Source organism: Oncorhynchus keta, chromosome 20, assembly GCF_023373465.1.
Source record: "Oncorhynchus keta strain PuntledgeMale-10-30-2019 chromosome 20, Oket_V2, whole genome shotgun sequence".
Classification (NCBI taxonomy): domain Eukaryota; kingdom Metazoa; phylum Chordata; class Actinopteri; order Salmoniformes; family Salmonidae; genus Oncorhynchus; species Oncorhynchus keta.
This window is the reverse complement of record NC_068440.1, coordinates 32967185-32982648: the sequence shown is the minus strand read 5'-3', so window position 1 is coordinate 32982648 and position 15464 is coordinate 32967185. Positions and strand designations below refer to the sequence as shown.

Below are 15464 nucleotides of genomic sequence, written 5' to 3'. Positions count from 1 at the left end.
AAACAGGACATGAACTAAGAGAAAACAGGACAGGAACTAAGAGAAAACAGGACAGGAACTAAGAGACAACAGGACCGAAGCTGAGACAGTCAAACCATAAGGGATCATTAAGATTGATGAAGAAACCTAAACAGCTGGGATCTCTCTCTCTCTCTCTCTCGTCTTTTTTATTAACTTAACCATTTTATTTAAAAACAAAGATGAGCGAAATAAACCTCTAATCTTATCTGTAGCTCTGGTGTGCATAGAGATGATTCTAAATATTTATCGTAAGGCTGCTAAATCAGTCTTATCCACTTAACTCCCTTGGACTTACGGTCATACCTGTGTGGAGCGTTCTGTATGCGGGGCCACGCCCCTATTGCCCTTGCTCTTTACTGTTGGTCATACTGTATGGACCAGAAACTCTATGGTGCCTCCCAAATGGCACCCTATTCCCTATATAGTGCACCACTTTTGACCAGGACTCTGGTTAAAAGTAGTGCACCAATTAGGCAATAGGGTGCCATTTGGGAGGCATACAGCCTTGACATATAGCTCCTCCACTCCCTTAGTCTGACTGTTACTATGACCATTTTATCAAATGGAATCCACAATGCCTGTCATCTCTGCTGATATACTTTGCTGTATCAACCCTTCTTTATAACCCCTCTCGTGGTAATCAGACAAACAACAGTAAATCACCATGCTGACTGGTGATCTACTGTAAAAGATTAAAAAATGAGGGTCCACCTCTGATTTATCTTAAGTTGCGATCCATGGATCTGAGTGGTCTTGTCTTCGTAAGTGTGGACTCTGAACAGTGAAACTGCCGACGTACCTAATCATGTCAGATAACCAAGTATCTAGAGGACGTTATTTCCTGTATCCATTTAAAGGGAATTCTTCTTGAGTGGTAGACTGGACAGAATGGAAAAAATACTGCAGCTGGAAAGCATCATATGGCTTTGTGCTCAATGTATGTGCTAAACAAGGAAAGCTATAAAGAATCAACATTTTTCAGAATTATTATTTTCTTTGCGTATTTTATTACTTTTTGGGGTTTTTGTGGGATTGGTGGCACATACTGTAAGTAAAAATACACATGTGACAAAGTTAGACAGATCTAAACATGTCACATTCTCACATGTATACATACACTGTCAACCTCCGCATTACCGCTTAACTACACACGATCACAAATTAAAACAATCTACCTACTTCCCTGCACAGTCACACTGTTATGGTATGTGGTTATACAAAAGATGTGGCAATTACAGAGGCAGTAGGCTGAGGAACTGCGAGTCCCATTATAAATATCGGTGGTATAAATTACAGTTTGAACTAAATCGCATACAGATGAAATCCTCTCCAACAGTAACATTAGCACCAACAGCAGGTTCAGACTGAACACCAGCAGACTACACTTCTATGTGGTAGATACAACAGAACTAGACTATAAATCGCATAGATCATCGAGAAAATCATTTTGAGGAAATCTTCCATCATATAGAATGATCAAGCGTGTTCAATTAAATATATCAAAACAGGTCAAATATAGCATAGTTTACATACAGTGTCATTTGTAATTGTATACAAATCCATTGCATTGTACTGTACAGTGTGAGGACTAGGAGGCTCTAGAAGCCAATCTTTTCTTCATACAGAGAGAGGAGCAGCAGGATGCCCCAGCCAGACAGCAGTCCTAAGTTCTGGAGCAGGAACATGAGCCAGGGCCTACGGTTGTCCGCATGGATCATGGTGGGGAGCTGGGAGGAGAAAGAAGCAAGACAATCCACTGCATTTAACTCCTTGCCCAAATATAGCATATTTACAGAGAAAGATGGGCATTAGGGCATTGATGAAAGTCATAGGAGCAACCGTGCCATAACTAGGGGTCAGAGCTCTTCCTGGTCAGGTGACATAGCCAGGAGGCACTTAAGGCCCAAGTCATAATTGGGCTTCCAGGGGAAAATGTTGTCCGAAGTTGCAACAGTAACCAAGACGGCAGGGCTTAGAGAAGGGTCATTTGAACAATTTGTGCGATAGACTCTCATTTGAAGAGAAACCCAAAGAAGTGATTCCTCACAGCCTGTTTGAGAATGTGGTAAACCTAGTGTACTAACCATATCAGCCAGACCCACATACAGGAAGAGACCAGAGGTGATGGCCGCGATCCACTGCTTGGTGGCCAGGTCAGTAGAGACGGTGAGGGCGATGTAGAGACCGATGAAGGATGTGAGGGCACTGGCCACGTTCAGCATCAAGGCCTTCTTCACTGACAACCCGCTGTGCAGCAGGATTGCAAAATCACCTGGGAGATGTAGGACGAAGAGGTTTAAAAGGGACGTCAGTGATAAAATGTAGGTCTTAGGTTGATGCCATTGGAGGGATTGTGTGAATAGGAATCTGTATGGAGAGAGAAGACGTGGCTAATCATCTACCACTACTACTCATCCAGCCTAACACTTGACTGTTTTGAAATGAAAAAATATTGTCCAGAAATCAAACACCATTTTACACACACACACACACACATACATACATATATAAAATAAACATCTGAAGTACTAATGTGGCTGGGTCTCATTCCCTAAAAACCTCTTTCAACATGACCAACTAGAGGCATCAGTCTACACTCACCTAGTTCATGAGGCAACTCATGACAGAACACAGCCAAAGACGTGGCAAGGCCGGAATTCCAGGAAACAGAAAAGGCCGCTCCGATAGCCAGGCCATCGGCAAAGTTATGTATCCCGTCCCCTATGGTAACCATGTAGGGTAGCAGACGCTGTTCTAGTGGAGGGGAGAGACAGAAGGGAAACTCAGAGAAAAGTTCAGTCGTCTAAAGAACTAAAGTCAAATTTGGCTATTTTTAATCATGTGTCTAAATTCATATATCACAATGACAGCATTATTGATTAGCCAATGTCATTAGGCTGGAATACAGAATACAGATTTAGGATCTTAATTTGACCAGTTTCTCACAGCAGGAAAAGTATCCCGTAGCAACAGGAAATATGAATTATTGTGTGGATTATAATTCATGGACATTTTTGTAGGGGTTGATACATTGTTAGTTAGGACAAATCAAGTCTGACATTTTAAAGGGGAAATTACTATCTTTAGAAGTCTTTTAAAACCTTAAATTTACTTAATGTTTGCATTTCCTGCAAGAACAGGGTGATCAAATTAAGATCCTACATCTGTAGGAACCAGTGGTGGAAAAAGTACACAATTGTCATACTCTTCTATGAAGATACCTTCATAGAAAATGACTCAAGTCAAAGTCACCCAGTAAAATACTACTTGAGTAAAAGTCAAAGTATTTGGTTTTAAATATACTTCAGCATCAAAAGTAAATGTAATTGCTAAAATATACTTAAGTATGAAAAGTATAAATCATTTCAAATTCTTCATATTAAGCAAACCGGATGGCATAATTAATGTTTTTTATATGTACTTATAGCCACAGGCACACTCCAACACTCACATATTATTTACAAACAAAACATTTGTGTTTAGTGAGTCCACCAGATCAGAGGCAGTAGGGATGACCATGGATGTTCTCTTACTAAGTGCATCAAATGGACCATTTTTTTGTCAAAATGTAATGAGCACTTTTAGGTGTCAGGGGGGAAAACAAGTCAAAAGTACATTATTTTCTTTAGGAATGTAGTGAAGTAAAAGTTGGCAAAAATATATATAGTAAAGTAAAGTAGAGATACCCCAAAAAACTACTTAAGTACTACTTTAAAGTATTTTTACACTGGTAGGAACTGGCAAGCTAGCAGTTATACTGTAGAGTGACTACAACTAAACCATTGAATATTGTGCTTGAATTGTTTATAAAGATTACATAAAGGATGATGTCTCATTTTAATCATGTCAGATAAATAAATTGTCACTGTTGATATTATCATTTACAGTGATATGACAGTGTTTTTGGGTGCATCTGCAGCTAAAATGTTGTACACCCCTGCAGTAATGAATCCCTGTATTGCTGTTCCTCATGTAAGTGAACAAAGCTCTTTGGTGCACATTACTCTTTGTCACGCTAAATGTGTGTAATCATTGACTAGACTTGACTCACACAGTAAGTTCACAGTATATCAGCTTTCCAGTGAATGTCCTGACTGTCAGACCCTGACCTATATTTAATCTCTTCCTTACAGGTTGTATGATGACCTGGGTTGTCTATCTTACCTCTTGAGCGCTGGTTTGGTTCTGGGAAGGCTTTCTCTGTGTCCTCACTGTGCTCACTTTCAACCTTTTAGGATCAAAGTTTTACAGAAGTATAACATCGGAATTACAGCAGGCGTGAACAAGTTAGTGGAGGACAAGGTGTTCAGAGACACGGGTAGTAAAGACTTGAGACGACATACTGTGTCAGGTAAAAACACAGCCTTTACTAGGATACTGGCTGTTCAGTCATGGACCTCTGACTCAGATCTCCAAGAGAGCAGATAGAGGGTTTAGAACGTCACAGGTCAGTCTGTGAATAAGTGCTACAGAACCTAGCAGGTCACTCTGTGAATAGGTGCTACAGAACCTAGCAGGTCAGTCTGTGAATAGGTGGTACAGAACCTAGCAGGTCAGTCTGTGAATAGGTGGTACAGAACCTAGCAGGTCAGTCTGTGAATAGGTGGTAGAACCTACCAGTCAGTCTGTGAATAGGTGGTACAGAACCTAGCAGGTCAGTCTGTGAATAGGTGGTACAGAACCTAGCAGGTCAGTCTGTGAATAGGTGGTACAGAACCTAGCAGGTCAGTCTGTGAATAGGTGGTACAGAACCTAGCAGGTCAGTCTGTGAATAGGTGGTACAGAACCTACCAGGTCAGTCTGTGAATAGGTGGTACAGAACCTACCAGGTCAGTCTGTGAATAGGTGGTACAGAACCTACCAGGTCAGTCTGTGAATAGGTGGTACAGAACTTACCAGGTCAGTCTGTGAATAAGTGGTACAGAACCTACCAGGTCAGTCTGTGAATAGGTGGTACAGAACCTACCAGGTCAGTCTGTGAATAGATGGTACAGAACCTACCAGGTCAGTCTGTGAATAGGTGGTACAGAACCTACCAGGTCAGTCTGTGAATAAGTGGTACAGAACCTACCAGGTCAGTCTGGGAGATGGACTGCTTGTTATTTTTCTCCTGCAGGTACATCTCCAGGACTTTACCATGGTCACAGTGATGGGGCTCAGACTCCTCCTGGAAACACAATGGCACAATCTATCTGTCTGGGCCCGGAACATGACAACAAAGAACATGTATAGTTGAAGTCGGAAGTTCACATACTCTTAGGTTGGGGTCATTAAAACTCGTTTTTCAAACACTCCACAAATGTCTTGTTAACAAACTATAGTTTTGGTAAGTTGTTTAGGACATCTACTTTGTGCATGACAAGTAATTTTTCAACAAATGTTTACTGTTTATGATTTCACATATAATTAATTGTATCACAATTCCAGTGGGTCAGAAGTTTACATACACTAAGTTGACTGTGCCTTTAAACAGCTTGGAAAATTCCAGAAAATTATGTCATGGTTTTAGAAGCTTCTGATATGCTAATTGACATCATTTTAGTCAATTGGAGGTGTACCTGTGGATGTATTTCAAGGCCTACCTTCAAACTCAGTGCCTCTTTGCTTGACATCATCAAATCAAAAGAAATCAGCCAAGACCTCAGAAAAAAAAATTTGGAGACCTCCACAAGTCTGGTTCATCCTTGGGAGCAATTTCCAAGCGCCTGAAGGTACCACGCTCATCTGTACAAACAATAGTACACAAGTATAAACACCACGGGACCACGCAGCCGTCATACCACTCAGGAAGGAAACACGTTCTGTCTCCTAGTGATGAACGTACTTTGGTGCGAAAAGTGCAAATCAATCCCAGAACAACAGCAAAGGACCTTGTGAAGATGCTGGGGGAAACAGGTACAAAAGTATCTATATCCACAGTAAAACAAGTCCTATATAAACATAACCTGAAAGGCCGTTCAGCAAGGAAGAAGCCACTACTCCAAAACCGCCACAAGAAAGCCAGACTACGGTTTGCAACTGCACATGTGGACAAAGATCGTACTTTTTGGAGAAATGTACAGTGGTCTGATGAAACAAGAATAGAACTGTATGACCATAATGACCATCGCTTTGTTTGGAGAAAAAAGGGGGACGCTTGCAAGCCGAAGAACACCATCCCAACCGTGAAGCACGGGGGTGGCAGCATCATGTTGTGGGGGTGCTTTGCAGCAGGAGGGACTGGTGCACTTCACAAAATAGATGACATCATTAACAAGGAAAATTATGTGGATATATTGAAGCAACATCTCAAGACATCAGTCAGGAAGTTAAAGCTTGGTCGCAAATTGGTCTTCCAAATGGACAATGACCCCAAGCATACTTCCAAAGTTGTGGCAAAATGGCTTAAGGACAACAAAGTCAAGGTATTGGAGTGGCCATAACAAAGCCCTGACCTCAATACTATTGGGCAGAACTGAAAAAGCATGTGTGAGCAAGGAGGCCTACAAACCTGACTGGCCTACAAACCTGAGTTCCACCAGCTCTGTCAGGAAAATTCACCCAACTTATTGTGGGAAGCTTGTGGGAGGCTACCCGAAACATTTGACCCAAGTTGAACAATTTAAAGGCAATGCTACCAAATACTAATTGAGTGCATGTAAACTTCTGACCCACTGGGAATGTGATGAATGCGATAAATCATTCTCTCTACTATTATTCGGACATTTCACATTCTTAAAATAAAGTGGTGATCCTAACTGACATAAGACAGGGAATTTTTACCAGGATAAAATGTCAGAAATTGTGAAAAACTGAGCTTAAATGTATTTGGCTAAGGTGTATGTAGACTTCAGACTTCAAATGCATCTACGGGTGATAGCTAACAATTCTCATATTTTGGAACCAGAAAGACCTGAAATATCTTTGACCGAAACATTGCACTTTATTAAAAGGTATATTGCAAGTGTGCGTGTGTGGGAGTTCTTTTCACCATGGATCCACCGAACCAGTAAGCTGACAGAACGGAGGTGTTCAGTAAGGAGATAAGGTTTAGAAACCGTCTGAAATGGGGAGGTACCACCTGGTCGTGTCCAATAAGAACCCATATTTTTGTTTCCTGTTGCAATACATTTTGCTACATCGTGCCCTACTGAACATAGCCCAGATGATAGACACTACTTACCCCATGGTGATGCAGGGAATGGTGATGGCTGTCCTTATGAGTGGTGATGATGGAGAAGATAGTCTCCATGAGATAGAAGCAGTAGATGCCAGCCATCATCACCAGTATCTTACAGATGTAGTCTGGAACCTCCTCTGAGGGGCTGTGATCTGTTCCTTCACTGTGAACATGGAGGCCTAGGAACTGAACCAACAGAGGAAACACAGTCACAAACCAGTCTGACAGTCAGCGCAATGACGGCGCAATGACGGCGCAATGACGGCGCAATGACGGCGCAATGACAGTGTTGCGTAGCTCTTATGAAGGCAGGTTCAAGTGAAGTGTAATACACTACACAAGACCAAATACTGGCGATGCAATCAACCTGTGCAGGGTCCATTAGTCTGAAATGACCTTCACTCACTACTGACAGATGAAAGTCTAGAGTGGAGACCAGTACCTATCCACCATATTGCTTTAACCAATCAAGTCCTCTAAATAAGTGGTTGTGAAGGAGAGGAAGATAAGAAGTCACGTCGGACCATTGGGACACATTGTTATGTTGCTCTTATCATTGGCTTTGTAATAACCTAAAGTTCCCTGAAGGAACAAGGGGCCATTTCTCCGTTTGCCCGATCTGAAGGTGTCGTTCTTGTTCCTCACATCGTTATTATTTGACACTGTAGGGGATGACACAGTGTGACAGCCTGCTAATACTTCGCCCTGCGATGTTGACATGATGGATCTAAATGGACTGAGCTGCAGCAGCAGGAAGTATCCCCTTCAGACTTCTGCCCTGGGGGAAATAAGGCTAGGAAGCATCAGATGGGACGACTGTATGTGTTGCTCTGACTTATCATGCTCTCTCAGACAGCTGGCTGATCATTGGGTCGCACTGACATTAACCACAACACTTTAATGAAGTGTTGAAGAGGAAGAGGTCTGGCTGGCTAAATAAGTGGTTTTCTTTTCACATTGGACATTCCAGCAACTATGATGGATGCATAACCAGGCCAGTACAGTGCAGCTCAGCTTGAATCAGCTGGGCTCAGTGATGTGGATATGGTACTGTGGTGCTCACCATAGGCAGGAGGTGCAACAGGGCGTCCCCAGTGAGGGAGCCAACGGCCAGGCTGACGCAGAACTGGATGACGAGCTGGAAGACACTGCTGCAGGAGGTACACAGCAGCACCATAACGCCAACCAGGGCGGCCAGACAGATCAGCAGATTGGCTATGGAGGCATACACAAACTCTGTGGGGAGAGAGAATTAACATTAAGGTGTTACAAATATAATAACAGTGCCAGACTCAAGCCAATCAGTCAGTCAAGCCACAAAAGGTATTTTAGATAATACAGTAAACATTGTGTGATTATGCTTGAAATAGGCCCTCGTCCGACCGAATGCAACAGGGCCTCGTCCGACAGAATGCAACAGGGCCTCGTCCGACAGAATGCAACAGGCCCTCGTCCTACCGAATGCAACAGGCCCTCGTCCTACCGAATGCAACAGGCCCTCGTCCTACCGAATGCAACAGGCCCTCGTCCTACCGAATGCAACAGGCCCTCGTCCTACCGAATGCAACAGGCCCTCGTCCTACCGAATGCAACAGGCCCTCGTCCTACCGAATGCAACAGGCCCTCGTCCTACCGAATGCAACAGGCCCTCGTCCTACCGAATGCAACAGGCCCTCGTCCTACCGAATGCAACAGGCCCTCGTCCTACCGAATGCAACAGGCCCTCGTCCTACCGAATGCAACAGGCCCTCGTCCTACCGAATGCAATAGGCCCTCGTCCTACCGAATGCAATAGGCCCTCGTCCTACCGAATGCAATAGGCCCTCGTCCTACCGAATGCAATAGGCCCTCGTCCTACCGAATGCAATAGGCCCTCGTCCTACCGAATGCAATAGGCCCTCGTCCTACCGAATGCAATAGGCTCTCGTCCTAACGAATGCAATAGGCTCTCGTCCTACCGAATGCAATAGGCTCTAGTCTTTTTGGACTAGAGCCTCAACTTTTGTGATTTTGAATTTTGGAGCATTCATATTTACAAACAGAGGAAATGTATTTCTGTATAGTCTCTCTATAATTCCTTTATAATTAAAAAAATTTACAGGCAGGAATGGGACTTTTTGTATCAAAAGGAAAGGAATGAGTGTTGAATATAGAGTGTACTGTAGCAATCAATAGATCAATCACGAGCACACAATGCAGAATCACAGTGGCTAGGACTGTAGCAGTTCACTCACTCTCTGTGGTGCTGAGCTGGTCTAATGGTCCAGTGGGGGGAGAGATGCTGTTGCAGGCACCACTGAGGAGCTGCTGGACCAGGGCTGGGCTGAGCCGGGCCACGTCAGACCTGGACAGGCTAGATCCATTCAGCCCATGGATCTTTATCAGCTCCTCCGGGCTGAAACACGTCTACGTGGAGGAAACAGGGCTGAAACACGTCCACGTGGAGGAAACAGGGCTGAAACACATCCACGTGGAGGAAACAGGGCTGAAACACATCCACGTGGAGGAAACAGGGCTGAAACACATCCACGTGGAGGAAACAGGGCTGAAACACGTCCACGTGGAGGAAACAGGGCTGAAACACATGAATCACTATTCCCTTTGCAGTGCACAACTTTTGACCAAAGCCCATTGGTATATTATTTGAATTGACACTCCTTGTGTCACAACTGACAGTAAGATGTCATTGGGCATTCACAAAGTGGGGACCAATATATTACAAGTAACATATTATCCCTCAGCAGTGTTCCTTCTCATTCAGATTCCTCTAATATAGACATTACCATGGGGAGAATCCTACAGCTGCCAATATCTCAGGCCATCTACTGCACATCTGAGGCTCATTGGAGATGCAACGGACACCAGGGGTTTAGCAGTCTGATAATGAGTCAGAGTGAAGGAGCCTGTGTGTGTGTGTGTGTGTGTGTGTGTGTGTGTGTGTGTGTGTGTGTGTGTGTGTGTGTGTGGGTGTGTGGGTGTGTGGGTGTGCGTCGTTAAGCCCCTGAAGGTCTCTTCAGGAGATTGGAGCAATGGCCTTGACCTAATTACAGACAAAGCACCATGGTGGTTGAGAATAACAATTACCAGTTCCCAGCTGCTGATGTTCCTATGCTGGTACTCCTCCTCATGACTCGTCCTGAAGGCATCACCGCCACTTCGACCCCCCCGACCCCTGCTAACAGTACTGTGGTCACTATGGTCATGGTCAACGTGGTCATCGTGACCATGGTCATCGTTGTGTCCCTCTTGATCTCTATGATCGTGATCCTCTTCATGGATTCCACCCAGTTGCAGGCTCTTCATAAGACCTTCCAGCTCTACAGAGATTAATCACAATGATGTGGTTAGTTGGTGGTAGAGTATATTAGCAGGCCATTGAGGAACAGTAATATTCTGGTAGAGTATATTAGCAGACCATTTAGGAACAGTAATATGCTGGTAGAGTATATTAGGCCATTGAGGAACAGTAATATGCTGGTAGAGTATATTAGGCCATTGAGGAACAGTAATATACTGGTAGAGTATATTAGCAGACCATTGAGGAACAGTAATTTACTGGTAGAGTATATTAGCAGACCATTGAGGAACAGTAATATGCTGGTAGAGTATATTAGGCCATTGAGGAACAGTAATATGCTGGTAGAGTATATTAGGCCATTGAGGAACAGTAATATGCTGGTAGAGTATATTATCAGGCCATTGAGGAACAGTAATATGCTGGTAGAGTATATTAGCAGGCCATTGAGGAACAGTAATATGCTGGTAGAGTATATTAGGCCATTGAGGAACAGTAATATGCTGGTAGAGTATATTATCAGGCCATTGAGGAACAGTAATATGCTGGTAGAGTATATTAGCAGACCATTGAGGAACAGTAATATGCTGGTAGAGTATATTATCAGGCCATTGAGGAACAGTAACATGCTGGTAGAGTATATTAGGCCATTGAGGAACAGTAATATGCTGGTAGAGTATATTAGCAGACCATTGAGGAACAGTAATATGCTGGTAGAGTATATTAGCAGACCATTGAGGAACAGTAATATGCTGGTAGAGTATATTAGCAGACCATTGAGGAACAGTAATATGCTGGTAGAGTATATTAGCAGACCATTGAGGAACAGTAATATGCTGGTAGAGTATATTAGCAGACCATTGAGGAACAGTAATATGCTGGTAGAGTATATTAGCAGACCATTGAGGAACAGTAATATGCTGGTAGAGTATATTATCAGACCATTGAGGAACAGTAATATGCTGGTAGAGTATATTATCAGACCATTGAGGAACAGTAATATGCTGGTAGAGTATATTATCAGACCATTGAGGAACAGTAATATGCTGGTAGAGTATATTAGCAGACCATTGAGGAACAGTAATATGCTGGTAGAGTATATTAGCAGACCATTGAGGAACAGTCATATTCTAGTAGAGTATATTAGGCCATTGGGGAACAGCAATATAAACTCATTATCCAGGCTTCATGGGGTTATAGCATAGGGTTTGAGGGTAACATTAACATAGGGTTTGAGGATAAGATTAACAGCATCATGGTAAATGAATGATGAACTATGTATTGCACAAGATGGATTAATGAGTGGGTTGATGTTGCAGTCCAGCCAGGAGCATGACATTACAGTGTAATAAAACTAAACAGTGCGAGGAAAATGATTCATACTAAATAGCGATAGTAGTTTGTCATGAGGCAATATTACAGCACGGACATTTCGTACCAATAGGAATAGTTGTTTCTTACTTTACCATGTATGGTAATGTTGTCAGAACCGAAGGAGTTGAATATGAAATCCAGAAAGTAGTCCTCTTCAGGCAGTGCTCTGGCAGTCATGCAGTCACCTTGCAAAGCATGGTAAACTATGGAACCAAACATCACATCCATGTTGTGTGGGACACCATCATTCATCTCCTCCAGGATGTCTTGACCAGTATGACACTGCTAAATGACCACCATAACGAGGGACAGACATACACCGTTGAATAGAATATAAAGATTTTGTTGGAACAAATCTACTCAAATGAGTTTGTTAGAAAACGGGTTACTGTTGCTAACGGTAGTTCATTGGGTTTCTATTGCACAACCTTAGAAGGTACAGTATATAAAATGTGTTGCCATTCTTATTAACACAGCAGCACCAACCTGGTCGTACTGTTGATCGGGCTTGTAGTGCTTCTTCAAGTTATGGAGCAGTGTCTCTATCCCACTGCTCTCCATGTCTCCGTGTCCATCCCCATGGTCATAGCCTGTGATCTCATGGATGAAGTTGTCCGTCTCGTCCCCCCACCTCCCTGCCCTCATGGCAGAGCAGGCCTCTGAGGGAGAGCTGAGGTACAGACAGCATCCTGCCGCTACTCTGAAGAAACCCTCCTTGTGAAGGAGACCTCCAGCGCTGGTGAAGTTACCCACCAGCTGGTCTACTGACTGCACAGAGAGGCACTAGAAAGAAGCAGGGTGGCTTCAGTGTTTCATGTAGATTATTTATCTACCCAGTACAAATATATGCCTAATTTATGAGAGAAAACCAACGTAGGTAGGGTCTTGTAAAGTCAGTAATTATGACCACAAAGCTAAAGGAGTTTAGGTTGGGTGAATGCGAGACATAAAAATGAAATGTTCTGATCTTTAACAGCTATGCTCGGGCTTTTTGAGGCAGGACATACAGTGACTTGGCCTATTATCCAACAGATTCTTCTGTAGTCTACCAGAAGTCCAGAACTGATTAGTGGTGCTGGAGGCTAAATGCTCAACTGGAGAAACAGAAGAAAAAAAAGAAAAAGTCTTGACACACTTCAAGTCAGATGCACATTTCTTTTAAAAAGAGGCTGAGCTCGATGAAGGTCGACTGACCGAAAGCTCCGTATCTATTAAAATAAATGTGCATCTCACTGGAAGTGTGCAGAGATTTCTTCCCGATTCTCCAGCATCAAGGCCACGTATGAGTATGATCTCAAGCCATTGTTGCATTAGCAGAACATGCTGTTTAACTACAGATTAGTGATAGTCCCAAACATGTTTGGCCAATCTAGAACACATCTCTCACATAGCATGTGACAGAACACTTCCTCTACATGGTCACAAGGGCAGATTACACCTGCCACGGTAAAGTCCAAGGCCTTCATGTCTGAACAACAGAAAAAATGTATTAAAAAAAAAATGGATGTGTACATGTTTTTCTACTGTAGTCAAATTAAACCAAAATGAACACTTATTGGAGTACTTGTGGTGCAATGGCATGATGGACAGAGTCATTTATTATTATTGTTTTTAAATTGAATGTATTAAATGACGTAAAACAGAATGCCCAATCATTTAGACGTTTAAACAAGCTGCACAGTAAAAGGGTAATACAATCACGATATATATAAATATTTGTTTTACACATAAGCCATTTAAGTCAAAGCCATGGCTATAATCTATGATAATACCCTAACACATGGAATTAGTTAAATATTGATCAGGGTGTTTTACATCATTGGTAGAACTTAATGATTTTAATACATAGTTTTGTAGCAGATTTGTGTAACTATCTGCAATGCTGACGTCGTGTATTCTCTCTATATAATACCTACATAATAATAGCCAGAATCATTACTGTTATCATTATCATATCATTATTATTATTATTGCTCAGTGCTCACGATATATGTATCAATACAATTAAAATAAAGACGTGGTTCGAGACTGGTCAATAAAAATATAATACAGATTTAGGCTTAACAAGCTAGGTCTGAAAAAGCACTATGACAAATGTACAGCGCTGTATTCCATTGTGTGTAGCGCACGGCACAGTAACAGGTGCAAATTGGACCTCGACCTTTCCTAAAACCAAGTTGAAGCGAGTGTAAGAAAAAAGTTACCTTTTCACACGACACACCAGGGCACTGCACACGCTTCTCCAACAGTTTGAAAAAGGAGCGAACTGACATTTCATCCAGGTATTCCTCTCCTGGCGACACGAGCTCCACCACTTTCCCATATACATCCACAGGTGAACCCCACGCATAGCTGAATAGGTTCAAACTCAGACACAGGAGAATAACGGGAAAATACATATATATAGTTTCCATTGTTCTATTAAAATATAAATCCTCTTTAAAAAAATTAAATAAAAGTGCAAAAACAGTGAGTTTATAGAAAGAGATGATTCCGAGTGGCGCATATGCAGTCCACACACGGTTTTAAGTTCACCAAACAGCTATCTATAATCAGCTAAATTACAGATTTCCTTGACCTGTTAGCTCGCCTTTGATTGGTCCAGAGGCGAGTTGCGCTTCGCTACCAGTCCATAAATAGGAAACCATTGCAGTTCACCTGAATATGGGGTACAGGTCCAAAATCAGCTGTCTTCAATGTACACTCAGCATCAGCTGACATAATGGCAAGAGTTATGTCAATAAGACATGTTGCTAAGAATACAGGCAAAATATTTGTGCCAACTGCAAAGTGATTCACTGACATCCTCAATGGTGACCAATACCCTGATGACCCTTTATGGGAATGCTTTTTCTGCCTGCTATCTCTCCAGTGGTGAAGAAAGCTGATCTATTAGCTAGCATTCCCATTTACTAAAAGTTTGTGTATATTGGAAAATGAATAAACACAAACCATTACCGACAGCGTAAAAACAAATACACATTTCTACAGAACCGTTTTGTAAAAAATGTACACTGATACATTAATTGATTGATATATTTTTTGAAACAGCCAACAAAGTCGAGGACGTTGACTGATTAATTAATTCAGAGGCCCCATTCTCCATGTATAATCATTCTGTGGACTAAACGTACTTTCCATGGACATCACTCAACATATACACTGACCGTGTGACTGGATGATTGGGTTTCATATTTAGGGCCAATACTTTTTCCTGACCATGGCTAAGAGAAACTCCTGGCCCTACTCACAATGATTCAGGCACCGATGACTTCGCTCTACACCACATCAGTGACTGGCCCAGGTGAGGCTGGTCTGGCAGAACTACCAAACACATCCTTGTGTAAATGGTCAGTGGGAAATGAGGTCAAACATGAGGCTGTTTGAAGGGTCTTTAGGTGTAAGTATGAACACCCAAAAGGTGGAAATCATTTAAAGCAATGTTTTTTAAAATACATTTTGCAGGATGAAATCTCTTGAGATGCACCATGTTGTTTTCAAGAGTGTCTCCCCAAAGTTTAAAAAAAAGACAGGTCTGAGAAACAGTAGCTTGCTCATACAGGTCAAAGAGAACTGGGTAAGTTTATTATAAAGGTCATCCTCTCGCCCAGCTGT

The 15464-nt window shown here is 42.4% G+C and overlaps 1 protein-coding gene across 2 annotated transcripts; it reads right to left on the bottom strand.

The window, feature by feature from the left end:
- Nucleotides 1–1011: 1011 nt before the first annotated feature.
- Nucleotides 1012–14471, bottom strand: LOC118399005 (zinc transporter ZIP4-like). 2 transcript variants are annotated; one of them, XM_052472713.1, is made up of 12 exons: nucleotides 14054–14471; nucleotides 12336–12632; nucleotides 11942–12131; nucleotides 10265–10497; nucleotides 9415–9586; nucleotides 8244–8416; nucleotides 7184–7366; nucleotides 5093–5188; nucleotides 4186–4249; nucleotides 2623–2775; nucleotides 2106–2293; nucleotides 1012–1748 (listed from the first exon to the last, which is right to left on the bottom strand). In XM_052472713.1, exons 1-12 carry the CDS (start codon nucleotides 14261–14263, stop codon nucleotides 1620–1622), a joined length of 2088 nt encoding a protein of 695 aa, XP_052328673.1. In that variant the 5' UTR covers nucleotides 14264–14471; the 3' UTR covers nucleotides 1012–1619. The 2 variants fall into 2 exon arrangements, with proteins under 2 accessions (XP_052328673.1, XP_052328672.1); XM_052472712.1 differs by having other exon boundaries at nucleotides 11942–12134; nucleotides 14054–14469.
- Between the last annotated feature and the right edge of the window lie 993 nt (nucleotides 14472–15464).